This window comes from Mauremys reevesii, linkage group 7, assembly GCF_016161935.1.
Source record: "Mauremys reevesii isolate NIE-2019 linkage group 7, ASM1616193v1, whole genome shotgun sequence".
Classification (NCBI taxonomy): Eukaryota; Metazoa; Chordata; order Testudines; family Geoemydidae; genus Mauremys; species Mauremys reevesii.
In genome coordinates this window covers 94,796,176-94,823,123 of record NC_052629.1, presented here as the reverse complement: position 1 = coordinate 94,823,123, position 26,948 = coordinate 94,796,176, and the positions used below count along the sequence as shown (strand labels likewise).

General features: G+C 54.9%; 1 protein-coding gene across 3 annotated transcripts; it reads right to left on the bottom strand.

Moving 5' to 3' along the window:
• Positions 1-3,068: 3,068 nt before the first annotated feature.
• On the bottom strand, positions 3,069-25,385 carry PPP2R5B (protein phosphatase 2 regulatory subunit B'beta). Of its 3 annotated transcripts, none has more exons than XM_039547698.1 (14): positions 25,270-25,385; positions 19,684-20,506; positions 12,955-13,151; positions 12,552-12,653; positions 12,103-12,195; positions 11,338-11,468; positions 10,478-10,537; positions 10,007-10,115; positions 8,505-8,558; positions 8,370-8,420; positions 7,884-8,003; positions 7,347-7,474; positions 6,868-6,969; positions 3,069-6,387 (listed from the first exon to the last, which is right to left on the bottom strand). In XM_039547698.1, exons 2-14 carry the CDS (start codon positions 19,880-19,882, stop codon positions 6,240-6,242), a joined length of 1,494 nt encoding a protein of 497 aa, XP_039403632.1. In that variant the 5' UTR covers positions 19,883-20,506; positions 25,270-25,385; the 3' UTR covers positions 3,069-6,239. The 3 variants fall into 3 exon arrangements, with proteins under 3 accessions (XP_039403632.1, XP_039403633.1, XP_039403631.1); XM_039547699.1 differs by having other exon boundaries at positions 19,684-20,385; positions 25,270-25,369; XM_039547697.1 differs by lacking the exon at positions 25,270-25,385 and having other exon boundaries at positions 19,684-22,065.
• Positions 25,386-26,948: the final 1,563 nt, after the last annotated feature.

The following is a 26,948-nucleotide window of genomic DNA, read 5'->3' as shown; positions in this document are numbered from 1 at the left end:
AGTATGTGAGCTATTAAAATAAATGATCTTGTTGAAGAAACTCTAGTTTGCCCAGCAGTTTCTGTGCCAAACAAACCTTTCCAGCTGGGCTGCTTAAAGGTGTCAGTCCCCAGCTGCTAAAATTAAGCAGCACTTTAAAAAAATCCTAGTAATCTTGGATCCCCTACAGTCCTGGTGGCCAGGAGTTCTGCTGGCTGCAAGAAGCAGCATCTCTTCTTAGTTCTCACTTCATAGGCATTCAATCCTTAGATGGTTCTATCCCTGGTTCTGGGAGGGGAGTGGGGTCTAGTGGGTTAGAGCAAGTGAAGAGGGGAGCCAGAACTCATGGGTTCTATTATATTCTCAACATGTGACTGTTGTCACTCAGTGCCTCAGTTTCCCCCTCTTTAAAACAGGGATAGCAACCTTCACTGCACTGGTGGAAAGGCTAACACCATCAAAGGAGGGAAGGGGACTCTAGGCTGGGGTAGCCCCTTGGTCTTCTCCTGTTCATAGCCTCTTGCTGAGCTGATGTCCTGGACCCACAGTCTGGTTGTGTAAAGGGCCTCACCTCCCAGCCAGGTGGGTAGATGGTTCAGAAGTCTGATCTGTAGCCCCCACCCCACTCCCAATGGGCTCAAGCCATTGTGTTCCCAAGCCAGGAACCACTTGGCCTTTAGGGCAAACTCCTCTCTGCACACATGGTGGGGGTGAGGCATGGGGGTGTGGCAGAGGGGAAGTAAACATGGGAGAAGGGGCAGAGACCAGTGTGGGGCTGATTTCTGTGTCAAGGAACCAGACTCCAGCTAGAAACTTTATTTGGATTAGAGTACACTGGTGGGAGGATACAAGGAGACCTGCCCCCCGCCCCCAAGGCTCTGTTGCACCCACTCACCCCTGGCTGCTATCAGTCCAGGCCACTCCTGCAGGGGCAGCAACAAGCCACAGGGGGCATGATCAATGGAGGTCCCTGCAGGCCAGTGAGTGGCTGGCAGCTGCTGCCCTGCTGGGGCATCCAGGCAAAAGGATTCAAAGCCTTCAGTGCTGGTCCATAGTAGGGGACCTGCTGCCTTACTGGTCCGTAGAGGGCAGGTGCTCCTGCTGACTGGTAGACAGACACACTTGCAGGGGCAACTCATTGGCTGCCCCACGGGGAAGGCAACACCCCCTCTGGAAGCCTGCTGGCCCATTAGAAGTGGTCTGCCTGCTGAAGATGTATTTGTGGCTTGAATCTCAATGCCATGCCTCCATTTTCCCAGCATCCTCCAGGGGCAGAAACCAACAGGTACCCCCCCCCTCTGCTGCCCCAGCATCCTCCTGGAGGGGGCCTCCTAATAGCACCACCCCTGAGCCAAGGCACTGGCTGAGGGTTCAGTTCACCGATTCCCCTCCCCCTCATAGCACATGGGTGAAAATGCTCCCCTCTCCCACCCCCCATCGCCAGCATCAGTGCCTGCAGGAAGACATGCAATGGGTTGATGCTGGGGTTGATGTTCCAGTAGCAGCTCGAGGTGCAGAGCTGATGAGAGGGTTCCCTGTGGGGCAGCTACAGGATGGGGTTCTTCAGCCTCCTGCAACATACAACTGCCTGGGGAGTGATGTATTTAATACAAGGATCCCTGCCCTTGGATGGGAGTGGGGGGAGAGCAAAAGGGACTGAGTTAGAAGCAGATCATATAAATCAGCACCTCCCAAAGTTTTGCTGACACAAGTGAATTTTAACAAAGTATTTCCTGCTGGGACCCCAGCCTGCATAGAGGGCACCATTTTGAAGAGCAAAAGGTTATTATCTGCACAGTGACCAAGACCATGCACCCCCTGTCCATGCAAGGTCATGCTGCATAGAGGCGGCCATTTTGCTCTACAAAAATGGCAGACTCTGCAGTGTGATCTCATCCATATGGAGCACACAAGGTCAGTGTGTGGAGGATACCAGGCTGTAGAGCAAAATGGCATCCTGCCTGCATCATGACCTCTCACCCAGGGCTCACACTGTGCAGAGCTAAATAGCATCCTTTGGCCTACTAGGAACTGCCCCAACCCCCTCTGCTGATTGCATGACTGTTTGGGAGCTGCTGATATACAGGCTCTTCAGTGGGGTGATTGCTGCTGCCCTCTTCTGGAGAGTCAGAGCTGTGCCCTGGAGTGTGACTAGAGCACAGCCTAGTGGGGCAGGATAACAGCCCTGCTAGTGGAACAGCAAATGGAGATTAATGCCTGAGCCAATAGCAGAGTCCTTGCATCCCCCAGCCTAGAGTATCTGACCCATCCAAGTGTGATTGGGATTAGACCCTGCTGGAAATGCTATGATCCCGCTCTTAGAGATGGGGAAACACCCCCCCCCCCAGGGTCTCACCACAGAGCTGCACCCATAAGGCCAGCCCTTCCTAGGCTGTAGGGAGCAAATAGTGCTGGTTTTTATTCTTGCTGGGGGGAGAGCTGCCACCTGTTCATTACTGGGTGCTCACCACTAGGACACTGGTATCCCTCTTTGCTCTGCTTGTTGGCAGGGGGTAACAGGCAGGCACTCAGCCCCAGGGCACAGCAAGCATGGCTGGCCTTCTTGCTTTCATCCCCTGCAGAAGAATTTAAGAGCAAGCTCTGAACTCCATAGGTCTGCCCCTCCCCCAACAGAGGGGACCACTAGCATCCTCTACCCATCAAACTCCATATCCTGCTAATATACAGATTCCCCTGAGTCACAGCCCAGTCACCAATTTTGAAGGCTGGGGGGAGGGGAGGGCTGGTTACCAGGAGTCCGGAGTTCTACGGCGAATTTTGGGTGGGGAAAGCCTAGTGCTCTTCCCACCCTGCTTTTCAACTCTTGTATCTCTCTCTTTGCCCAATGAGAGAGTTAATACTTTGCCCTCATCTACTGCAGCCCAGCAATTAACTCTGCCACAGCCCGTGGCGAGTGCATTTTACATACCAAGAGAACAACCCAGTAATCTGCAACCTGCCCAAGGTCACAGAACAAGTCAGTGACTGCGAAAAAGAACCCAGGTGTCCTAACGCCCAGCCCCAACCTACATGCCCCTTCTCCCACCTTCACAGCCTAACACTTTGTGACTGGAATCTGCACAGCCCGGTGACATGAAATTATCTCTTTATTGAATACAGACTTATCCAGCAAACGAAAATAAGGAGGGAGGGGGGAAGAGGAAGAGGGAGGGCAGCTTTAAACCAAATTATTTTAAATATAGTCATTTAACTTCTTGTTTTTTTACTCAACCCCTCCCCCCGAATTCCTCCTCCCTCAAAAATAACCCCTGGTGTCCATTCCCAACCCCAATTCCTCTCACGGTAACTACGTCGCCGCTGTATCTAAGAGACAACAATTGTGCACCCGGTTACTACAGTCACCGTATGGCGTGAGTTGCTACAAATAAATTAAGGTTTAAATTAAAAAATATCCCACTACTCCCACCAATAAAATAGTAATTAAAAAATAACAAAACTCCCAGGGAACTGTAAAATATTTTAAGTCATGCCTGGTATTGAGGGCACGATGTGATACCCAGGATGCCTTTTGGCCAGCGCCGGCACTCGAAGTTGGGAAGAAAATTAAGACCGTGGAGATGCAAGAGCATGGGCTCAGCACGACTAGAAATGGAGCATTTTTCAACCCCCATACCCCAAGATGGTAAGTCTATTCAACACCCCCTTCAAATGGCACAGTCTATTCAGGCCCTTCCTTCCCACCCATGAGATACATTGCCATGCACCCAGCCAAATGGTATAGTCCATTCAGTGCGAGACAGAGCAGTAAACTGCCCCCCCTCCCAGCAATGGCAGGTTCCATCCAGCTCACCCCCTTTAATATAATAGAAACTATGCACTCATACCTTTCCCAGAGCTGGAATGCCAAGTCCAACCTCCCTCACCCTTTCACTGTACAGTCTATTTCCCCCCGCTCCTCCCAACTGCTAGAGTTGGAACAGTCAAGTTTAACTTCTCCAACCCAGCAATGCTAATCTATACAATTCCCCCCTGCTCCCAGAATGGAACAGTCCTAAATCCCTCTCCTCTCCTGAGATAGCACAGCCTATTCAGCCCTTCCAAATGGTACAGACGATTCAACACCCTTCTCCCCCTTCCGTATGGTGGTACCTATGCAGACCCCTCCCTCTTTAGCCCCAAATATGCAACAATTAATTCCAGATGGTACAATCCACTCAAAGACCACATCATATAGTAATCTTCAGCCTCATCCCTTTATTTCCCCAGATGGTACTGTCTATTAAGGCTCCAAGCTGGAAAAGGAGTTGGTTCAACTTGATCATTCCCTAAGGGGAAGAAGCAAAATGGACCATACCATCTAAACAGGGAGAAGGTATACGGACTCTACCATCTGGGGGGGAATGTTGCAGGATAGCGTGCACCATCTGGGGGCAGGGGGGGGGGATGGTTTGAACAGAGTTTCCAACAGAAATTGAAAAGGGAGGAAGCAAACTTTTAAAGTGACAGTCGCAGCTGACAGCTGCTGGGCGGAGGGGTCATGGCAAGAAGGAATGTACCCGCAAGAGCTGAACCAAGAGAATTGCGGGGAAGAGGCAGGGGAGATTGGTATTAACCTTGTAGGGCTATAAAGCTGCTCTCTTTCTTGCCTTTCTCCACCACCACCCATCTCCAGGGAGGGGTAACTCCCCCCTCACATACCCATGGACCCCAGGTCCAGTTCCTGAGCTGCTTCCCTCTCCATCCCTTAGCAGTGTCCAAAAAAAATATCAGATAGTGGCTGATAACAGGCCCTCCCCTCCTGCCTCCCCACTAACAATCCCTTCTGTCCTCTGAACTGTCACATCCATGGCTGCTGGTCGTGTACCTGAGGGCACTACACGGCCCCCTCCAACATCTCTGCTATCGGGGCATTCATGTTAGGGTCACTGCCCCCAATTAGTGACATTTGACTGTTGGAGCAGCAGTGGAGTGTGGGGGGAGAAAACAGGATCCCATAGAAGTCTGGATTCCATCAGGGTGTGTGTGTGTGCGGGGTGGTATGACGGGGGAGTCTCCCCAAAGTATGTTTGTGCAGGGGAGTCAGGATTGTGCACAGATATATTGGGGGGAATCTCCCCCATGCTGTTTGTGCAGGAGACAGATGGGGATGGAGATAAGGGAAGGATTGTGGGGTGTGCTGATGTATGGGATCAGGATTGTGGGGTGCCCCACTGTACTGGGGGGAGATCTCACCCAAGCTGTTTCTGTAGGGGAGTGAAGTGGGGTGCACTGATGAATAGGGGGAGCTCAGAGAATGCCCCACTAAGCTAATTGCCAAATTTTGGGGAGCAGGCTCCAGGGCTGAGGGATGGATCTGCCTCGGGGCTGCAGTAATGAGCCAAGGGGATAGATGGAGGAGGATCAATGCAAGGCTCAGCTGATCTCTTTTTCAGAGTCCTTCCCATCACAGCAGCTCAGTCTCCCCACCTCCAGGCTCATCAGAAGACCCTGCCCATTTGTACTAGCATAACACCCATCCTGCAGAGGGGGAGGGGGGCAGAAACTGAACTCCTGGCCTCTCATAAGGGGCTCTACTCCCTCTACTCTTACATTAGGAGCCCTAGGTTGAAACAAGAGGGTCTATTGCTTTAAGAAACACAGGGGGCCCCCCTATCCGGCCCCTACAGCAGAGCCAGCCACAACCCACTGCAGTGTGGCAGCGGGGCTGGGGGTTCAGCTTGCACTGGGGAGAGCTAAGCTGGGTCCCCCATCTAATCCCTTGTTATATCCCATATGCCAAACAGAGGTGGCTCCTTGGACCAGAACAGCTGAGACAGGCTGATTGCCAAGGCAGGAATCACCAGCAACTCACCCTGCCCCCAGCAGCCCTGGAGACCCCTTCACCACAGGTCCTGTGCCCCTGCAGCCTATTGTGTCCCTATCCTGCTCCTACCCCAAGACGTAGCCTGGCCCAGCCCCTTTGGCAAGGGGCTGAGGCTGGACCCTGCACCCCCAAGGAATGGGGGGCACTGGGGCTACCCCTAAAAACATGCCCCTATGCCAGCTAGGACCCACAGAGGTCACGTGGGGTGATGTGTTAAGTGTACACCATGGAGATGTGATGGGGAGAAGTGCCAGCCCAAGTGGGGTGCAATTGCCAAGGAAGGGGTGCCCCGCTCCAGTCCTGTTTTGGATCCGTGTCCCTGGTGGGATGGGATGGTGATGGCTGGAGGGCCGTGGGCTCCTGCAGCATGGAGGGGCTGGCTCTGATTTGGCACAGGCTGGGCAGGGGAGGGGCTGGCGGCTGGCTGGGCACCTCTCTAACTCTTGTTGCCACTCTGCAAGCCCAGGCTGTGCTGGAGATTGATCCGGTTCATTTGCGCCTCCTCCAGACCCTGCAGCTTCTTCAGCTGAAGCTCGTCCAGCTGCTTCCACAGCTCCTGGCGCTCTTTTTCCTTCTTCAGTTCCCTGCAGAGACAGGGTGGCAGAGTGAGGGGGAAAGCAGCATGCAACTTGGCCCCTCGCCAATAACCCAAGGCAGTACTTGTGGTCAAACACCCTCACAGGGGCTCTGGAGAAGCCACTGGGAAACCCAGGCCAAGATGAGGTGAGCACCACCCGAGGGCACTGTGCGGGGACAATAGCTCGGCAGCATCCCCTGGCCTCCCACTTCTGCACACCGCTGGGGGCGCTTACTCCAAACTGGCTGGGGGCTCTTCACTCCCCAGCTCCCAGCCCAACCCTGTGCAAGGGCTACGCGACAAGTATGGCCTATGGAATGCCAGGCTGCAGGTCACATGACTGGACAGCAGTGCCCTCCTCTCCCAGAATCCCCCAGGGACTCCTGCATGGAGGGGGCTGGCCCTAAGGACATGGGGGGGAGGAGACTGGCACCCACTCCAACATCTGGATGCCCCACATTCCCTCCAACACCTGGCCCTCACTCACTGCTGCTTCTCCACCTTGTAGGAGGCCGTGAGTTCATCAAAGAGTTTCCCATTCATCTCCATGAAGGTCTTGAGCACGTTGTAGACCAGGGAGACTATTGTCCTGTGGGCACAGGGGAGGGAGGAGAGGTGAGACCATGACTGGCTTCAGCTGCCAGCCCTATGTTGGATTCCCTGCCCCAGGGAACCCACCCACCACTGCCCATAATGCTCACCCCACACAGCCCTGCAAAGCATCATGGGGTTTGCCAAGATGCCCACCCCACAGCCTCCTGCCCAGGCTCCTCACCCCAGTTCCCCAATGCACTTGAGACACCCCCCTGCAACCACCCCGTGCTCCTTACACAGCAAGAGAGGGGCTGTGGGGAACAGCGAGACCCTAGGAGGAGAGACTCCCCAGAGGGGAGGGATCCTCAGTGCCCGGAGCCCTGCAGGGGCTAAAGGGCGCAGGCAGCTGAGACACGTCCCTCACACACTCACTGGTTCCAGTGTTCCTTGGAGACCCGGTAAAGGGTGCCGAAGATGGCAGGCAGCACTGTGTGGCAATTGTCCTCAATCAGACTCAGGATATATTCGTTGTTCCAGAAGTACAGAGCCCGCTCTGCCACCTGGGGACAAAGGAGAGAGGCTGAGTCCTGGGGGCTGCACAGCCCTGCACCCTCCCACCCCCACTCACCTCCTCCGCCACCTGGGGTCAGTGCTGGGGGCTGCCCTCTGGAAGTCTGATCCCCACCAGCAGGGGGTCTTGACTGCACCCCAGGCCTGAGGAAACCAGGGGTCCCTCAGCACCAACAACCCTGGCCAGAGGAGGGAGCCCTGACCCCCTCAGCCCCCAAACTGGGGTGGGGGAACCAGGATGCAGGACCAGCCCAGACTCAGGGAACCCCACCTTGGCTGAGTCTGGACCCCCTCCCCAGCCCCTAATTGGGGGCAGTGACCCTTGGTGCCCTAGAGCCCTGATGGGGGAAGCCCCAGACTCATGAGGGTCTAGGCCCCGCCCCCCCAGCCTGCACACACCTGGAAGTGGGGGCTGGAGATGCAGCGTGCGATTTGTTTGAAGAGCGGCTCCTGCACCTTGACGAACTGTGAGGGCTCAATCACATCCAGGATCTCCTCAATCTCCCCCAGGAACATCACCTGCCGGGGGTGGGGAGAGGCAGAGCTCCCCTTGTGAGCTACAGGGCTAGGAGAGGCACCCTCAATACCCCACCCAGGTCACACCCCAGCTTGTGTGCTCCCCAGTGCTCCCTGATCCCCACAGACCACGTCTCCCCACACCCAACAAGTGTCCCCTGAACAATGGCCACCCCCTGTGCCTGCCCCCAAAACCCAGTCTTTACTCCATCCAGTGCCCTCGAGTCTTTCACCCCTCCCATCCCTCTAGGCCCCTGTGCAGTGCACAGATGCCCCCCACCAAGGCTCCTCCCCACAACCCTAGCCTCCAGGTTCCCCATATCAGCCTGTTCCCCAGCTAGCAGACCCCCCGCCCAGCCCCAGCCCCACCTCTTTCTGAGTGCAGGTCTTCGGCCAGTATTTCAGCAGTCCCCGGATCACCTGAGGGAAGGGGGGACATGAGAGGGTTAGAGGGGAGAGCCGCTGGGCCCTAGATCCCATCCCCCACCATGGGGCTGCACTTACATGCTCCGTCAGGGTGGCATCTTTTTCCAGGAATTGCACCACGCAGTATGCCAGCTGCAAGGGTAAGTGGGGCAGCATCAGAGACAGGGATCCCCTACACTGGTCCCCACCCCCTAGATTCCTCCCTAGCCCATTGAGCTCAAATCCCATCAGCAGTTGGTGGAAGCATCTGAGACAGGGCTTCCCCCACCACCTAGATACCTCCCCAGAACTCAGGGGGTCCACTCCCCATGCCCATCCCATGTGCAGCACCAGACCCAGAGATCCCTCCCAACCTACAGATTTCCCCCACCCCCAAGGGGTCAGATTCTCATCAGCAGGGTCCATGACTAAGGCTCTTCCAAATTCACAGCCACGAAAAACACATCATGCACCATGAAATCTTATCTTTCGTGTGCTTTTACCCCGTACTATATAGATTTCATGGGGGAGACCAGTGTTTCTCAAATTGGGGGTCCTGACCCAAAAGGGGTTGGGGGGGATTGCAAGATTATTTAAGGGGGGGGGGAGTCATGATATTGGCACCCTTACTTCTCTACTGCCTTCAGAGCTGGGTGGCCAGAGAGCAGTGGCTGTTGGCCAGGCACCCAGCTGTGAAGACAGTGCCACGCCAGCAGCAGTGCAGAAGTAAGGGTGGCAATACCATACCACGCCACCCTTATTTCTGTGCTACTGCCTTCAGAGTTGGGCGGCCGGAGAGTGGCAGCTGCTGACAGAGGGCCCAGCTCTGCAGGCAGCAGCGCAGAGGTAAGGGTGGCAATACCATACCTGGCATCCCTACTTCTGTGCTGCTGATGAGAGCTGGGATCTGAGCCAGCAGCCACCATTCTCCAACTGCCCACTCTGAAGGCAGTGCTGCCACCAGCAGCAGCACAGAAGTAAGAGTAGCAGTACCACAACCTTCCCCACCAATAATCTTGCGACCCCCCACCCCCAACTCCTTTTTGGGTCAGGACCCCTCCAATTACAACACTGTGAAATTTCAGATTTAAATAGCTGAAATCAGGAAATTTATGATTTTTTAAATCCTATGACCATGAAATTGACCAAAATGGACCATGATTTTGGTAGGGCCCTATCTATAACTGACACTGTCCCAGCTTTGGCCAACAATGCTGCTATGACATAAGGCAGCCACAAGGGGGCAGTAGTGAGGCAACTTCCACCTGCAAGGTGGGTGTAGAGGGCAGGGGAAATCAAATCTCAGAGGGGCTAAAGGCAGCGCTGACCTGGCAGAACTGCACAGTGGTCCCCCACACTGCTGCTGCGCTACGGCATGGCCACTGAGGCCACTCTTCAATCTCCCAGATGAGAGCCAGACCCTGTTACAGGGGAGAGGCCCTGTATCCCATTCCCAGTCCCCTTCCCTGGGGATCACTTATTCCTTGCACAATTTCAGAAGCAGACTCCTGCAGCTCACACCCCTAGAGGTGACCCCTTATCTCACCTGGAGGTGAAAGGTCGGGAGTTCAGGGCCACTCCCAGAAGGAGGTGGCACTTACCTGGGCATGGAAGATGGAGAGGGATTTGACCGAGTGCAGCGGGATCAGCACCCGCACCAGAAAGTGCTTGTGCTCTGTCTTCAGGGGCAGGGCGAAGCCATTGATGATGCTGCACGTTAAAGGGAGGACAGACAGGTGGTGACACAAACACACACACACAACTGGGGGGACGGAGATCAGGATCCAGCAGCTGACGGGGGGCTGGAGCTGTGCTGGCTCCATCTGGGAGTGGGATGGGATAAGCTGTGGGGTGTGGTAGGATGGGGGGCAGGGAGCCCTAGATCCCAGCACCCTCTGGGGGGAGGGTACAAGGTGCCCTGGTGGCTACTCTATGGTTACTGGTGGGGGATGCCCTGGGGAGGGCTGAATCCTTATGGGGCACCCTCTATTGACTCCCAGAAAACAGAACATGGGCCTGTAAGACTGGGTGTCGTCCCCCCCCGCCTACCTGCCCCCAGGTTCAACCGTTACCTGCCCAGGATTTCCAGTAGCTCGGCCACACCATTGAAATGCTCCGTCTCGTAGATAAACCTGGGGAGAGGGAAGGGGAGAGAGGCAAGAGATGAAAATGCCTCCAATGCCTCTTTACTAATTCTCAACTCCCCACTGGAGCGTGCTCCCCTTGGACCCCCATACATTTGTGTGTGTGGGGAGGAGCCAGTCCTGCCCAGCAGCGTGGTAGGGAGGAAACAGGTGTTGTGAATTCTGAAGGGAACGGGGAGTCGGGGAGGTCTAGGGGAGGCTGCTGTGGGTAGGCTAATACTTCCCCCACGGCTTCAGCACCAGCTTCAGTCCCGAGCAACTGGAGAACACTCCCAGAAAGCCTGGGCAGTCCACTGCTCCCTGATGGACACTCCGAGGCACAGTGACCCTCTACTGGTCACCCCAACCCCATGGTCAAATTTAGGGGGTGATTTCCCCAGCCTCACCCCACATACTGGGCATTTGGGGCAGAGCCCCTTCAGGGCACATCATCCCCCATAAGGCAGGGGGAGACCTGGGTAAGTGGTGGAATTCAGGGCCCTGCCCCATCTCTGAGACCAAGGGACACAACTCAAGCACCTGCCAACCAGAACGGGATTGGGGGGCTTTCTGCTTTGGAGACATACTTCCAGGAAGTCCCAACCTTCTGCCCCCCAAAGAGGTATGCCAGGGAATCCCAACCCTGCCCACAAATCATCATCCCCAGGAAGTCCCACCTTCTCCAGGAGGAACTTCCTGGAGAGCCATGGCAACCCATGCTCCTTGGTTAGGTCAGGGCGCTTGGCTTGAGACTGGCTGGAAGGGGACCTCTGCCCCATAGCAGGCTCCACGCTGCCTGGGGGGCTCACCGGAGGAAGATGTTGTTGCACTGCTTGCGGATGTAGGCACGCAGCCCCAGGAACTTGCCATAGACCCGGTGCAGGATGGTCTTGAGGTACTCACGCTCCCGCGGGTCCTCACTGTCAAACAGCTCCAGCAACTGGGGGGCAGCGGAGAGGGGTCACACAGATGATCTTGCAGCCTGCCTCCCTGCCAACCTTCATCCTGACACCCAGCCTGAATATCCCCTGGGGGAGTTAGCTCATATCCCACAAATGACCCATTCTCCCCCACCCCAGACACTAGGTGCAATGACTAGTTTGCCCCCACCAGGTGCGGGACCGACCCAGATCCCAGAATTGCTCTAAGCGTGTCCACCCACCCGTGCTCTGGGATTCCTGCCTGCTTCCCCAGCCTAGGATCGGCTGCAATGGGTGAAGCCCCCTCCCCCCAGGCACCCACCTCAGGGAGTATGGCTCCCAATGGGCCTGTCCAGTCCTGGGGGTGTGTCTGCTGCCAGCCAACGCGCCCCATCATGATGGAGGTTTGGAGCCCAGTCCGGCCAAGAGCCAACAAACTTGCTGCACCCCAGTTAGGAGCCAGGCTCCTATCACCCAGGCCAAGAGCCCCGTTGAATGTAGATCGAGGGAGGGGAATCAAAGCAGCCATTACCCCCACCCCACTGACTCCTCATGATGTAACAGACCCCAACAGCAGCAGCCCCTCATGATCTTCCACTCCCACAATATTCCTCAGCCCCCACCAATACAGCTACTTTCCCAAGCACCACTCACCAGCAGCACGAATTTCTGGTCGACGTAGCGCTTGGCCACAGAGGGCTGGAAGTCAGGGCTTTCCAGGAAGCGGAGGAAGAACTCGTAGACCAGCTGAGTGAGAGAATTGAGACCACTGCTGGATGCATGGTGGCTCCCTACCACAGGCAGTATTTTCATCCTAGCACTTTGAGACCCAACTCTGTGGCACAGCCCTGCTCCACTGCCCATAAGTACGCATCCTCCTTAAGAATGGCAGGGAGTTCCGCCCAGGCGCAGAGATAGAAATCATGCCCCTCTCCCTACCCCTGCCCTGCAGCCAACTGGATGGGAGTGCTGCCAAATCTGGGCGGGAGCCCCAACTGTGACTATATTCTGCTGCCTCTCTGAGCAATGGGATCAAATCCCACAGCCCTCAGTGGCACCGGACCTCTGCCCTCCTGCTACACGCTCCCTGAGGGGTGTCTCACCTGGAGATGGGGCCAGGAGGGCTCCAGATTGGGTTCGTCCTCTTCAGGGTCAAACTCAGGGTTCTCAGTGGGTGGGAGCGTCCGGAAGATGTTGACTGAGATCTGGCATGATTAGAAGGTGGGGAGGGTCAGTTGGGCCTGGGGAACCCCCCATACCTAGCCCTCGCACCCCAATCCAGCCCCCATTCTCCATTGAGTCAGTCCCACCTAGAATGCTCAAAGAGGCAATGGAAAAAGGCACAGAACCCAGGAATCCTGGCTCCCAGCCCCATCCCTGCTCTAACCCACTAGATCCCTCTACCCTCCCAGAGCTGGGTTCTGTTCCCAGGACTCCTGGCTCCCAGCCCCCACTCTAGCCCATCAGACCCCATTTCCCTCCTGGCACCCTGCCCTGCTCCCTCACCATCTTGATGATCTCGGGGTAGACGGGCTCAATGAGGACGCCACGGTTGGTGGCCACGCATTCCACCAGCTCGTTGAGTGCCGCCCGCTTGATCTCCTTGCCCTTGAGGTCGGCCACGCAGTCCAGAAAGTCAAAGAGCACGCAGCACTGCTGGAGCTTCTTGCACAGCAGCTCGTGCAGCTCCGCCACCGCCACGTCTGGGGAAAGGGGGCATCAGCACCAAGGACACCGCCCCGCCGCAAAGTGGTACAAACCCACACATGGATTAGAGGTTTAGCCCTGACGATGAACCCCCCATGGGAAAAGTGGTACAATCCCACACGGACTTACACTTAGCCTGACATTGACCCCCACCCCCCACAAAGTGATACAATCCCATGTGGGTCCAGTGGCTTGGCCCCAACACCACACCTCCTCACTGGACAGTGGTACAATCCACTGTGGGCTGGGGGTTCAGAACCAAGCATGCACCCCTAGTGTAAAGGGGTACAATCCCACATGGACTGCATCCTCCCCAGCATAAAATGGTACATTCCCACATGGCTGGGGTGCAACACTGAGCATGCCACCAGCATGAAGGGGTACGACTCCCACAGGGGAGGGGGTTCAGCACTGCCACATCTAAGGAAAGGGGAGTCAGCACTGAGCAAACATCCGCCCCCAGCATGAAGTGGTTCAATCCTAGGTGGATGGGTGAGGGGGCTTAGCCCCAAGCCCTAACCCTGGGAGAACAGCCAAAGAGAAGGTAAACCCCAAGCCAATTCACTGCGCTGGGGGGTTGTAGAGAATCACCACAGTCCCTACTCTAGGGAGCTCTCCCCAGGGGTGTCTCTCTGTCAGCAAATCCCTTTGGCATGAAAGATCCATTCACATCAAGCTGATCCCTTCCCATGTTACCGTTACAGCAGGGATAGTCTTTGCTCTGTGTCTGTACAGCATCTAACGCAATGGGGCCATGGTCCATGACTAGGGTTCCTAGGCACTACTGCAATGCAAATAATTAACAATCCAAGGCCTGGTTAATGCCAATGAAGAAGTTCCACACTGGGTTTTGTGGTGATTCAGGGCCACAGATTCTAAGGCCAGAAAGGATGAACTCAAGTGCCTTGTATTGAACGAGGATATTGATAGAATAGGCATCACAGAAACGTGGTGAACTGGTGATAATCAATGGGACACTGCAATAACCGGGAAATATCCAGGAATGACAGTAGGTTGTGCTGGTGGAAGAGTGGCACTATATGTGATAGACATATAGTACATTCCTTAAATTAATCAAACTGTCCCACAGAATCTCTAGGGATAAAAATGTCATGCTTGAATAATAAGAGTATAGCAGTAGGACTATAGTGCTGACCCCCCGGACCAGGATGGTGAAATTCTCAGGGAGATTAGAGAGGCAACAAAAATCGAAAACCCAGTAATGGGGGAGAGGGAGGGGTTTCAACTATCCCCATACTGACTGGGAACACGTCACCTCAGGATGGGATGCACACACCATTTCTAGCCACCATTAGTGACTTTCTTGGAGGAGCTGTGACACAGGGCACACCTACACAGCAGCTCAGAGTGTGCTCCCCAGCTCAGGTAGACAGAGCTTGAGCTAGCAAGATAGCAGTGCAACAGCAGTGGCAGCTTGGACTAGCCAAGCGAGTACAATACTGCCCGACTCCCTGAGCACGTACTAGGGCAGCCAGCCCAAGCCACTGCAGCCATGCTGCTGTTTTTAGGCTCCTGCTCAAGCAGAACTAGCCCATGTATGTCTACCTGAGCTGGGATTTATACCTGTGTGAACCCACAGATTAAACCAGGGATTCCTTCTTGGATGCTCAAAGTGCCTTGAAAAGCAAATCAGTTCAGATTCCTGCTGAGGGAGACAGGGTAATAATCCCCAGCTCTTGTCTAGCACTTTTCACCCATAGATCTCAAAGTACTTTACAAAGGGGGTCAGCATCATTATCTCCATTTTACAGATGGGGAGACTGAGGCACAGAGCAGGGAAGGGACTCGTCTGAAGTCACCCAGGAGGCCAGTGGTAAAGCCAGGAATAGAACCCAAGCACCCTGAGTGCCAGTCCAGTATTCTGTGTAGCATCCTCATTATGAAATCAGATAATACAATGGACCAAGAACCAGAATAATTATGGGTATGACGATAGTACTGCAGAGAGCCCCAATCCCTCCAAGATCAGGGGCCTGTCAAGCTGGGCACTGAACAGACACTTTCAAGAGAGAGTCCCTGCCCTGAAGACCTCACTCAAAAAGTACAGGATGGGAGGGAGAAACTGAGACACAGAGAGGGGAAGAGACTTGCTTATGGTCAGTGGCAGAGCCAGAAATAGAACCCCGGAGTCCTAGTGCTCTAACCACTAGACCCCACTCAACCTGCCCCTACAGCCACCCAGACCTGGTGTGCAGCAGGGAGCACCAAGACAGCCAGGGACCCTGCAGTAAAACTGCCAGGCCTGTCTCTGGTTTTCTTAACGCACTCCCATGGATTTTCTTTGGGGGCCAGCAGGGAAAGTCGCCCCAGTGCACCTCCCTCAATGCTCAGATTACAGCCCTCCCAGCCACTGGCTCGGCATTGAGTCTCCCTAAAAATAGTGGGGCAGACATGGGGTGGGGAATCTAGCAAAGCTCCGGTAAACTCTGAACAGATGATCTCGGCTTCCACACCCCTTGTTCTCCACACATCAGAGCCCCTCCCCAGCCCCACATCTAGGTTTCACTCTGAACTCCAGACACTACTCAGCCCCAACAGCTCTCTGGGGAGATGGCACTGGCGCCAGCTTTGATCAGCAAGAACAGGCAGCTCCCACCCCCACCCCAGCAAGTGGCCACCAAGCTGGGACTGGCACAGCCCCTGCCTGTGACCCCCTCAGTATTCCAGCAACATGTGGAAGCATAGCTAGGGCACATGAGGCTGGGATAAGAGTGGGGAGACCTGGAGGCGGGGTCCTGGTTAGGCAGGTGGGATACTGGGAGGCACTGCTGCAAGACTGGCCTTTTGCCTCCATGGACCTGGGTGTGAATATAGGCACTGGCCACTCATGACAAGCACTGGGCCAGGGGAGGTGCATCTGGGGCAGGAAAGACGAACACGGAGTTTGACACAGTAGAGGGTGCTGCAGGGTGAGACTGAGATGCATCAGCATTAGAGCCAGAGGTGCCCGTGGGTCAGGACTGAGGAGCAGCAGTGAGTTGGCTCAGCAAGCCCACTCCTGGTGCTCTCCTCAGGGAGGCCAGCGGGTAGCAAGCCCCACAGGACCCATCTCCACGGCAGCAGAGATCTGAGAGGAAGCAACAGCATCCAGAGCTCTGGGAAAGGGTGGGGGGGGGGGAGGAGCAGCCAGATGTGGGGGAGGAGGAGAGAGGATGGCCATATTCCTCCCAGGGCTGTCCCCCAAGGCAGGCAATTTCCTGCCCTCCAGGTGGAGACAGCAGCACAGGAGGCAGCCCCAGCCAGAGACACAGCTGGGACATGGTCCCCTGAAGCCAAGAGAGAGAACTTGGCTCCCCAGGACCCATGATCTAGCCCCAGCAGAAGCCCCTGCTCCCCCAGACACAAGCAAGGCAGCGTCCCGTCCCTAAAGTCCCCAGCGTTCACCTCCCTCCCTGCCTGCCAGGCAGCTCTGGTGCCTCATGTTCCATTCTGGGCAGGGAGAGAAACAGGAGACCCAATAAAACAGGCCTACAAAAATTCACCTGCACCTCCAGGCTGGACATAGATGGAGCACATCTCCCCTACCTCCAAATTCTGCCACCAGAGCCTCCTTGCCCTCGAGCTCTGCCCCACCCCACAGGAAGATACCAGGGGCACAGCTGGCATGGGGGCGGGGGTAAGGATTGACAGGCGAGATCTTTAAGTCAGACACTGGGGGATGCTGAACACTGGAGCAGGGGGGGTTTTAAGGGAAGGGAGGCTGAATTCACCACCAGGGCCTCAGCCACTGAAGGTGCAGACAGATGGGTGGCACAAACTCCCCTGACCTCCCAGCTTCGAACCAGACTGAGACTTGACAAATTCACTCCAGGCAGAGGCCACCAAGCAGTCTGCAGCGGAGCGGTGGCCCCTGGAGGGGAAAGGCCTCATGTCCCATTCCCCACCCCTGAGCCAGCCAGTTCCCCTACCCTGGGGCCAGACCTGAGCCAGGGCCCCCTAGAGGGGAAGGCCATTCAGTCCCACTCCCTTCCAGGTCTCACCTAAGCCCCCAGTGACAGCCCCATGCAGCTAGCAGCACCAGCCTCCAGGCAACTCTGAACACAGAGAAGCCTACAGGGCAGGGATCACAGTGTGGGGGTGAGGACACGATCTGTGGAACACCCAAGGGATCCCTCAACTCAGGCAGCAGTCGTGCAGGAAGCCAAATCCCACACTGAGTTTTTAAATCTCTGGAGCTTAAAGAGCTTCTCGCTATTGCAGAGCTGAGCTCGCACATGCATGGAGCTCTGCTGGGGTCCCTCTATCCCAACCCACAGCCCACCTGCTACCCTAGCCCAGTGCTTCTTAGCGGATGTGGAGCTTGCCAAGCCAATCTGCGGCAAAGCCCTCAGCCCACCATCCAATCTGGTCGGAGGGCTATCGCCAGCGAGCTGTCACACTGTCTCTGGCCACAGCGTGGGGGAGCCTCTCGCTGGCCCCAGGTGCGAAGGCCAGCTGCACACTGACCCCAGCCTGCTTGAAGTTGGCTCAGAAGGGCCCACGAGCGTCATGGCAAATCAAACCCAGGTGCACGCATGGCCAGGTCAGTTATACCAGACTGGTGTCTGAAGTCAACTGCAAACCATTCTTCATGCTGACTTGCAGCCCTGAGTTCCCACATACATAACCCCCCCTCCCCCCAGCCACTGAGAGAGCCAGTGCATATCTGTATCTGGGAAGGTTCCCAGGGAGACACTCAGCATCAATTTGGCTGCTGGCTCCAAAAGGCACTTAGAGAAACCAAGCAAACACCCAGCATTGTACTGAGGGGGGAGGGGGTCTAGCGGGGTGGGGGTTGGGAGCTGAGAGTCAGGCTTCTATTCCCAGCTCTGAGAGGAGTCCACTGGTTAGAGCTGGGGTGGGGTGGAAGTTAGGACTCTAGAGTTTTATCCCCAGCTCAGGAAGTGAAGTCTAGATACTAGGCCAGACTAGATGGGCCCATGGGTCTGATGCAGCATGACAGCTTGTACACATGACAAGCACTAGACAACTAGGGAGCAGTGGCCCCTACGGGACACCTCCCTGCCCAAGGTGGGCCTGCCCCCCACTAAGAGCTTGAATGATGGTGCGAGACCCCAAAAGATCCTCCCTCCATCCCTAGCTTCCATACCAGGGCTCCTCCCAAGTCTGACTCCCCTATGGGACGCTAAGGCGATTGAGACTGTCTAGCACGCCAGGGCCTGGAGATTCCCAAAGAAGTAAGGAAGGGGAAGGTTTGAACTAAGGGCATGGAGGGCTCAAGGAGCTGCCAGTGCTGTTAGGGGAGGCATTAGCAGGGCATCAGCATCACACCCCTGCCATTGCAGACTGGAAACTAACAGGATAGGACCAGTCCAGCTCAGCCCTGCTCTGTGTCCCAAGGGCACTGGCTGTGCAGTGCAGCCACATGTCCTGCTTGGAGCCCAGCTGGGACTTGGCAAATTCATCTCATGCTGTGGGCAACCAAATGGGCATCAGAGGTCAGTGATGTCCCAGTAACTCAGCCTGGATGGGAACTGGTGCCAACAGCCCATCCCCTGCCCCCTGAGCAGCCAGTCCCCCGCCCTGTGGTTGGTTCTAAGCCAGTCCTCATGGGGCTGCCTCATTTCCCAGGGGCCTGTTGGGTCATGCAGGGTGGCTGAGTCACTGGGCCAAGAGGGGCTAAAGGCAAGAGGGAGGGGTGTGGTGACTAAGGGGTTCCAGCCACTTCCCTCTTTGCAGGAGCAGGCAGGGAACACATGGCAGCAGAGCCAAGCTCAGACCGGAACCAGCGTTGCCAAGTAACCCCACCACAACAAGCCCAGAACTACCACACAGCCCTACAACAAACAAACCAGGCCCAGAGCTCCCATGTGACCCACCAACAAAATCAGCACGACCCTCCAACAAACCTGGCCTAGCTCCACTAAAGGACCTACAGCACAGTTAGCAGCAGCCCCCAGGATTCCCAGGAGACCCTACAATTACAAAGCCCAGCACTCACAGGCAACCCTACAAAAACAAAGCCAGGCTTGATGCTCCCAAGAAGGCTGTACCATAACAAACCCAGTACAGACAGCACCAGGACTCCTAGAAAACCCTACATTAACAACGCCCGAGATCAGTTAGCCCCAGAGCACCCGTGACCCCTGTACAGGGTGACACTGGGGATGGGGTGCTGTTTGGAATCACCAAGGGCAGGATAACACTAAGGCACTGAAAGCCCAGGTCTGGCTGTGCATGACAGGGCGGGGGTGACAAGGGAACACAGGGCTAAGAAGGACAGACAGGAAATGACAGTCTCAGCTCACACTGAACATTCCCTGACCTGCTGTATGGGTCAAGCCCTGTGCAAATATCAGTGTAATCCCTCAAGCAGATAGAGCAGAAATCCCCACCTCTCAGAGATGGGGAAACTGAGGCACAGGAGGCACTTGTCCAGAGCTGAAGAGAATCCAGGACTCCTGACTCCCAACCCCCTGCTCCAACAACTAGACCCCTCTCCCCTCCCAGAGCTGGGACAGAACCCAGGAGTCACACTCCCAGCCCCACCAGTTGTGCGACACTCACCTTTCAGCAAGGGCAGGGGTGTCAGCTCCTGTTGGTTGCTCTGGTACCGGAACTGGGACGAGCTGTGAGAGCGGCGCTGACGGGAGCGGCGCAGGGAGCGCCGGGAGAAACCGTCCACTTTATCAGGAGGGGGGACAGGCGACATTCCTGGGGATGAGGGGCTGGTGGGGGTGCCAGCAGGGGGCAGCTTGGTCTCCATGTTCGCAGGTGGGGGCAGCTTTCAGAGCTACTTGGCTCCTCTCCTCCAACAGACAGGGCCACTCTGGCTAAGCCAAGAGGACGCTGGGTAAAGCAGTGCCTGTTAGCACTCTGGAGAGGTGTCCAACATGGCAGGAATATAAGCTACTCGCATCCTCAGCATGCGCCCCATGGCAAGAGGGCAGCACGTATCCAACACAGCTCCCCTTAGCGCCCCGGGGCAGGGTGTGGGTGATCGTCCAGTTTCCGATTTCCAAGAGGATTCCAGGCCTGGAGCCTTACTTTAGGTCCACAGGTACATTCAAAGTTTCAGACCCGACGAGACACCTGCTTTGGCATGAATCTTTGCAGGAGGTATTCTCCCCCACACACAAACACCTGTCCCCCACTTGGCTACAATGGCAGGGGTGGGGGATCGCCTATTTATTCCAGGGGCAGCCCGATGCAGAGGACAAGTTCAGCTGAAATCCAGGCAGTTCCTCAAGCATGGATTAAGGTAAGTTCCTGGTGCATTTGGAAAGCAAAGAGTTTTTACTCTGAATTCCAAGTTTCTCTTCCCAACGTGTCTCCAAGGGGGAATGAATCAGGCAGCCCAGTTCAGACACCTCTCCCCTTAGTAGTGACCCTGACGAATCAGAAGCCAACAAGGATTTGAAACCAGCTCCCTTCAAACTTTGGTGACTGTAGGATAAATTTTAGGGGGCAATTCTAGCAGCAAAACCCCTATCCCTTTTTGCAAACCCCTAAGTATTAGTGCATTCAATGCCAACCAGACTGTGCTCTCTCTGATTTAAGACTGGATTTTAAAAGACACATTTGTAAACCATCTCTTCCAAAACTAGACACTTCCCTAAGTTCATTTGCTTTCAGCTTCCTCAACCCCCAAGCCAAAGCAATGATGCAACACCAACCCCTGAATTTAGCAGCAACGTAGTAAATTGCACACACCAATCTGACCTGCCACCCCCATCCAAGCAGCAAAAACTTTACAAAGGGGGAAGTTGCTAAAATGACAAGACTGCAGTTCCCCACCCTGCTGTCACTATAGGGAATAGAAATTTAAATGCTTTTTACAGCACTGTGCCCACAGCTACCCAGCTTGGTTTGCAAACTAAATGGAAGACTTTACCCTTTAAAAAAAAAAAATCAAACTCATGCACCAAATAAATAATACACACACACACACACTCTATCTTCCATTCACTGACAAAGCTTATGGCTTAAAGATGCTGTAAGTAGCTCAATCCCCTCTGCCCTTTACCTAGGCAGCTTCTGTCCCTTTGGAGAGAGAGGCAAGCCACAATATTTAAGCCAAAATGTAACAGATCTAGGATTTCACACACACACACACCCGAAAATGTAACCCTACTATAAAAAACTGGAAGGAGATTCTGGTCTCTCTCTGATGTGGCCAGGATCCGAGGGTCGGAAAGGAAGGAAGAAATGTGTGTCCTGGGAGGGGAAAAAGGAGGGTCGCCAGTCATATAATCATCTCCGACAGGGTCACCTGCGATAGGTTTGGGGAGCACAGGGGGGAGACAGCCACCGATGCAGCGGATGGGTCATTCTGTACCAAGTTGCATCCCCCAACCTACGGCCAGTTGTACTGAAAGCAAGAGCTCTCTGTGTAGGGGGGAAAAGACTGGGGGTCACTCCCACACCTGCTCCCCTCCCTGCTGCCTTCCTCAGGTGGCAGGGTCAGGGCTCTGGAGAGACGCTGGACTCATCTTACCATGACTCCCTCCCCAACACTCTGCCCTGCTGGGAAGCTCGTAAACAGTCAAGCAAATTAAATAAATAACAGCCCCCGTTGCGAAGCCTGCCCTTGTTGCAATGCAGAGACCGAGGCCTCCTCCCTTCTTGTCCCCCCTCCCCAGAGCTAAGTGCAGCCGGGCCTTGCAAAAACAACCCCAGGCCCCCGCCCCGCAACGCAGTGGGGAAGCTAAAGTGAGGCGCGCGGCTCGTCTCCTCTTCCTGGGGGCTGCCCCACCGGGGATGCCTGCAGCCTCACGGACCAGCTCCCGCGCCCCTCTGCAGCTCGGCCTGTGCGCATCCAGGGAGCAGCCGATGGCTTGGGGCCGAGGTCAGGGGCTCGGATGCAGCAGCTGCCCAGCTCGGTGCATGGGATCCCGGCCCAGGCAGCGCCAACCCCCTGGTCCCGCAAGGCCCCCCCCTCCCCAGGCAGCAGCCTCCCCTGCCTCTCTTTGATGCTGCACCGTTCATTAGGCTGACATTAAGTAACCTCTCCGGGCCACGTGACGCCCTTCCGGCCAACCCATTGGTCCCTTAAAAATAGAACCTGCGTCATTGCTGTAGGATGATGTCACCCCCAGCGGCCATTGGCTGGGCTGAGAGCAGGACTCGGCCCAGTTTTAAAGGCACAGCGCGCTCCCGGCTGGACTGGGAGGCGCTCAGCAGGTAGTGCTCAGTTGCACTAGGGGTTGCTCCTACGGCTCACACCTTTTGCACCTCCACGAGGAATTGCCCACATTGGTGCACCAGGGTGTTGCTCAAGTGACATGACTGCAGCTGCCACTGGGGCCCATATGCCCAGGAGGCAGCAGGAGCTGTGCAGCTGCACTGGGAACCGCTCACACGTTTGCACTAGGGGTTGCTCAGCTATTGCAGGAATTGCTTGCCCTGTTGCAGGAGGAGTTGTTCACAGGTGCCAGCAGAGCTCCTCACGCAGTTGTAGTATCACTTGCACCGCAGGCCGCTCACATTATTGCATGAGGACATTCCCCGAACAGAGTGTGTGCAAGGTTTCTGATAGCTTCAAGTCACGCATGTAAGGAGGTTTTGGCCTTGCAGTCGGAGAGCGCCCATCCCCAGCGCTGGGAACATTAGCATTCATCATTTGAATCTGACATGATTACAACCTGATTTCCTCTGTGCTACTTCAGACAGGGGCTTTCAAAATAAATGACAAGGGAGATTGGACACCAGAGATGGAATAAAGGGGTCTCAGTCCCAGCTGGTGAGGCTGGACAATTGCATCTCATGGGGGGTCCACCCACCAAACCCAAGAAATCCTACACTACCATCTTTAGAACAAACCAGAAATCATCCAGGGCAAAATTTCACCTAAAATGCAGGAGGGAGGGGGATTTTTTAGTGGGTTAGAGCAGGAGGACCTAGGGGTTCTAGTCCTGGCACTGGGAGGGGAGAGTGCTCTAGTGGGCTAGAGCAGGGAGTGCGAGTTGATGGAGACCCTGCTCCACTCCCACAACAAACAGTAGGATCAGAGGCGTTCTATATTCCTGGCTTTGCCACTGCCTCAGTTTCTCCCCTCTGTAGAAGGAGGATAATAGCACTTGCAGGAGACTGGCAAACCTTTACTAATGAATTTTCATTGTGTGCTTTGAGGTCCTCTCCTGAGAGCACCTAGCTCTGGCAGAGTGCTATGTACTCTATTCCTTTTTAGTGGTTATGATACACCATGGGTGTTCAGAAACAGTTATTAGTGGAACCATGGCTAACAATGCCTCCCTTCCCAATGTTTATTTGCATAAATACTACAACCCCAGAACTTTGGGGTTCAGCCCAAATCCCCTCCAAAATAAGCCACCTGATTGTCAGGGACTATGTTATTGCTGCTTGCAGGAGCATGCCACACTAAATGGTTAAATCAGCATCCTGCCCCTTTGCAGCATGGGAGTTGTAGGCAGAGGGTGCATGACAGGGACTCTAGCCTATCCTGCTGCTTCTCCTTCTTGCTCTGTAGCCCAGCCCTAAGCTCCTGGATCTGTAATAGCTGCCTCTAGTGATGTACTGGGTGGGCCAGGCCTGCTCTTAAAGGGGCCTAGGAAGGTTTAGCGATGGGTCCCTCTTTAGCAGGGAATGGAAAATGCAGTTCTGCACAGCTGTTGCCATGCAGGTGGCTGCTGCCTTGCACTGGGGAGGATTGCCCTGGACTGTATTGCACACAAATGGGAGTCATAAGCTGTGCCAAACTTGGAGGATGTGTTGCATTGAATTACATTGCACTGCTGTGCAACACACCGAAGAGAACTGCATTAAAGCTGGCGTGACAGCACAGAACTGCGTTGCATTCAGCTGAATTGCACTGCAGTGTCTCAATCTGGGAGTGCAGTTAATTTCACTGGAATTCACACAGGGCCAAATTCTCCTCTGGATGACTCTGTATCATCTCAGTGATGTCACTGCATCCGTTCCATGGAAGCTTTTTGTAACAATGTACTGGCCTTTAAGGCCAGAGGGGATAGTTTGGGAGGCCATATACCCTGATTCCATATGTCTGGGGACCAGGGGCAGCTCTAGGCACCAGCAAAACAAGCTGGCGCCTAGGGCGGCAAAATCTAGGGGGCGTACCCTGCAGCCGGCGGGGGGGGCGGCAGGCTGGGCCGGCGGACCTGCCGCAGTCATGCCTGCGGGAGGTCCACCGGAGCCCCAGGACGACTGGACCTGCCGCAGGCATGACTGCGGAGGGGGCGCTCGTCCCGCGGCTCGGCTGGACCTCCCGCAGGCATGACTGCGGCAGCTCGAGCGGAGCCGCCGGACCCGCGAACCGTCCGCAGCCGCGGGAGGTCCAGCCGAGCCACGCAGGACCAGCGGTCCCTCTGCAGTCATGCCCGCGGGAGGTCCGCTGCTCCCGCGGCTCCGGGGCGCCTCCCGCGCATGACTGCTTGGGGCGGCCAAAAAGGTAGAGCCGCCCCTGCTGGGGACAGCAGATGAAGGCTGGAAAAATGTACTGGCCTTTAAGGCCAGAGGGGATAGTTTGGGAGGCCATATACCCTGATGCCATATGTCTGGGGCCAGCAGATGAAGGCTGGAAAAATAATGGAAGTGACCATTAGGAAAGAGGAAATTGGTCCCAGGGAGCAGTTAGTGTCTGGGTGGGTGTGACAGGTTCCCCAGGTGCAACCTGGATCTGGGGTACCCTGGCATACCAACCTAGGCTCCCTCTCACAGTGTGATGCTGTGACTAGCTAAAACCTCTCCAGGTACTGCACTTACACAGCCATCCACAGGCAGGGACACACCCAACTGAGATATATGAATGCTTCTCCTAGCCGCTTATAAACTAGGCTCCAGTCAATTCCCCAAGCCTAGGACCCCAGGGCTGTACTGTCTTGCCCTGGTCAGAAGCCTGACCGGTGTAAGTTTATTAACCAGTCTGCCCCCCCCCCTCAATGTGGAGAGGACATGCACCAGCTTTTGTTCACTGAGCAGATTTCCCAAGCACTTCAACGAAAACACACTGTTTAAGGTAAAATATAAAACAGATTGATTAACTACAAAAAGATAGATTTTACATGATTATAAGTAGTAAGCATAGAGATCAAAGTCGGTTACCTAAGAAATAAAAGTAAAATCACAACCTGAGCTCTATAAACTAGACAGGATTTGAATCAAGCAGTGTCTCACCCTGATGGTCTAGTTCCTTAATACACAAGCTGGGGTTTTCCTTTCCAGCCTGGAACCACCTCCCCAGTTCAGTCTTTGTTCTCCAGACATGTTTCCAGGTGTTGAGTTGTAGGGGAAGTGAGGCCAAGTGATGATGTCACTTCCCCTTTTTTATAGTTTCTGTACCTGAAAGACTGGTTGGGGGTGTTTCCAACTTCACAACACATTTCAGTAACACACACATAGCAAAACTTCATAACTTCCCATACAACGATAACACATACAATCCAACAGGATATTAATGTTCAACAGGTCAAGACTTTTAGAATGATACCTTACAAGGCATCCTTTGTACAAAACATATAATAATCATATCACCATGGTAAATATGGGGGTGCCAGGGTATTGCTTTAGGGTACAGAGTGTCACAAAGGGGGAAGGTAATGGACCATCCCAAACCATTACTCCTTGAAGGGCCTAGGACCAGGAGCTTTGAAGAGTGGGCACAGCAAAACTCCACCCTCTCCCATCCAGCACAAACAAGGTTTGGAGTTTAGACCCACCTGGGGAGGATCAAGAAACTGAACAGTGACTGGCCAGATGACTCAAGAGGAAGCTCCAAGCCCAGGAAAGGGGAGATTTGCTCAGATGGAGAGGAAGAGCTCAGCTGGAACACAGCCCCAGCGGGGATGGCTTGTGAAACCTCCTGAATCTGAGGGCAGGCCAGGCAGACCAGGACTGAAATCGCCCAGTCCCAAGAAGGAGGGCTGGGAAGCCCTGAACTTAAAGAGGGTAGCTGGTTAATTTGAATTAATTAGCCCTAAGAAAGGGGGACTATTGTTCTTAAAGACTCTGGGTATAACTGGATTATTCTCAATACATATAGGGAAACTAAGGCAAGGAGCCTGGAGAGCTGTCCTAGGCCACAAGGGGCTGCTATAGGACAGCATAATGTATAGCTTTGAACCTGCGAGCTACCAGGCACCCTCAACTACTCAGCTCCCCAAAGGTTCAAGCCCTAAATGAGAAGAGCATTTTGGCTCTGTGTTATAGAGTCATCAGGGTTGGAAGGGACCTCAGGAGGTCAGCTAGTCCAACCCCTGCTCAAAGCAGGACCAATCCCCAGACAGATTTTTGCCCCAGATCCCTAAATGGCCCCCTCAAGGATTGAACTCACAATGATGCAGTTGCGTTGAAGCAGAAAGCACTCTGCTGCATTTCATTTCACTGGCTAGAGTTGCATGCAATGAGCAGCATTTCCTTGAAATGCAAGGGGCTGCACTGCACTAGGGGGACAGGGGAAGTAGATGAATTGAGATGGAGGCTGTCACATTTAATTGCACCATGTTGCAATGCGTTGGAGTAGGTCACATGGAGTAGAATTGCATTACGAGACTCTTAGAAGCGGGATACCTATCTTGAGGGGCTGTGGGTGAAACCAGTGGTGGCAACGAGTGGGGGATACCTGACTGGAGGGGCCCATGGGTGTAACCAGGGCAGTAGGGATGGGGGATACCTGACTGGGGTGGCAGCACGTGGGGGGAATACCTGACTGGAGGGGCCCATGGGTGGGACCAGGGATGGCAGGGAAGTAGGTATGGGGCTGGAGGGGCCTGTTGTCAGAGTGCTACCAGTGTGGTGCTCTGCTTTCTCCAATGTTGATATCACTCGGCTGCGTGCGTGTATTCCCTTTGTGTGCT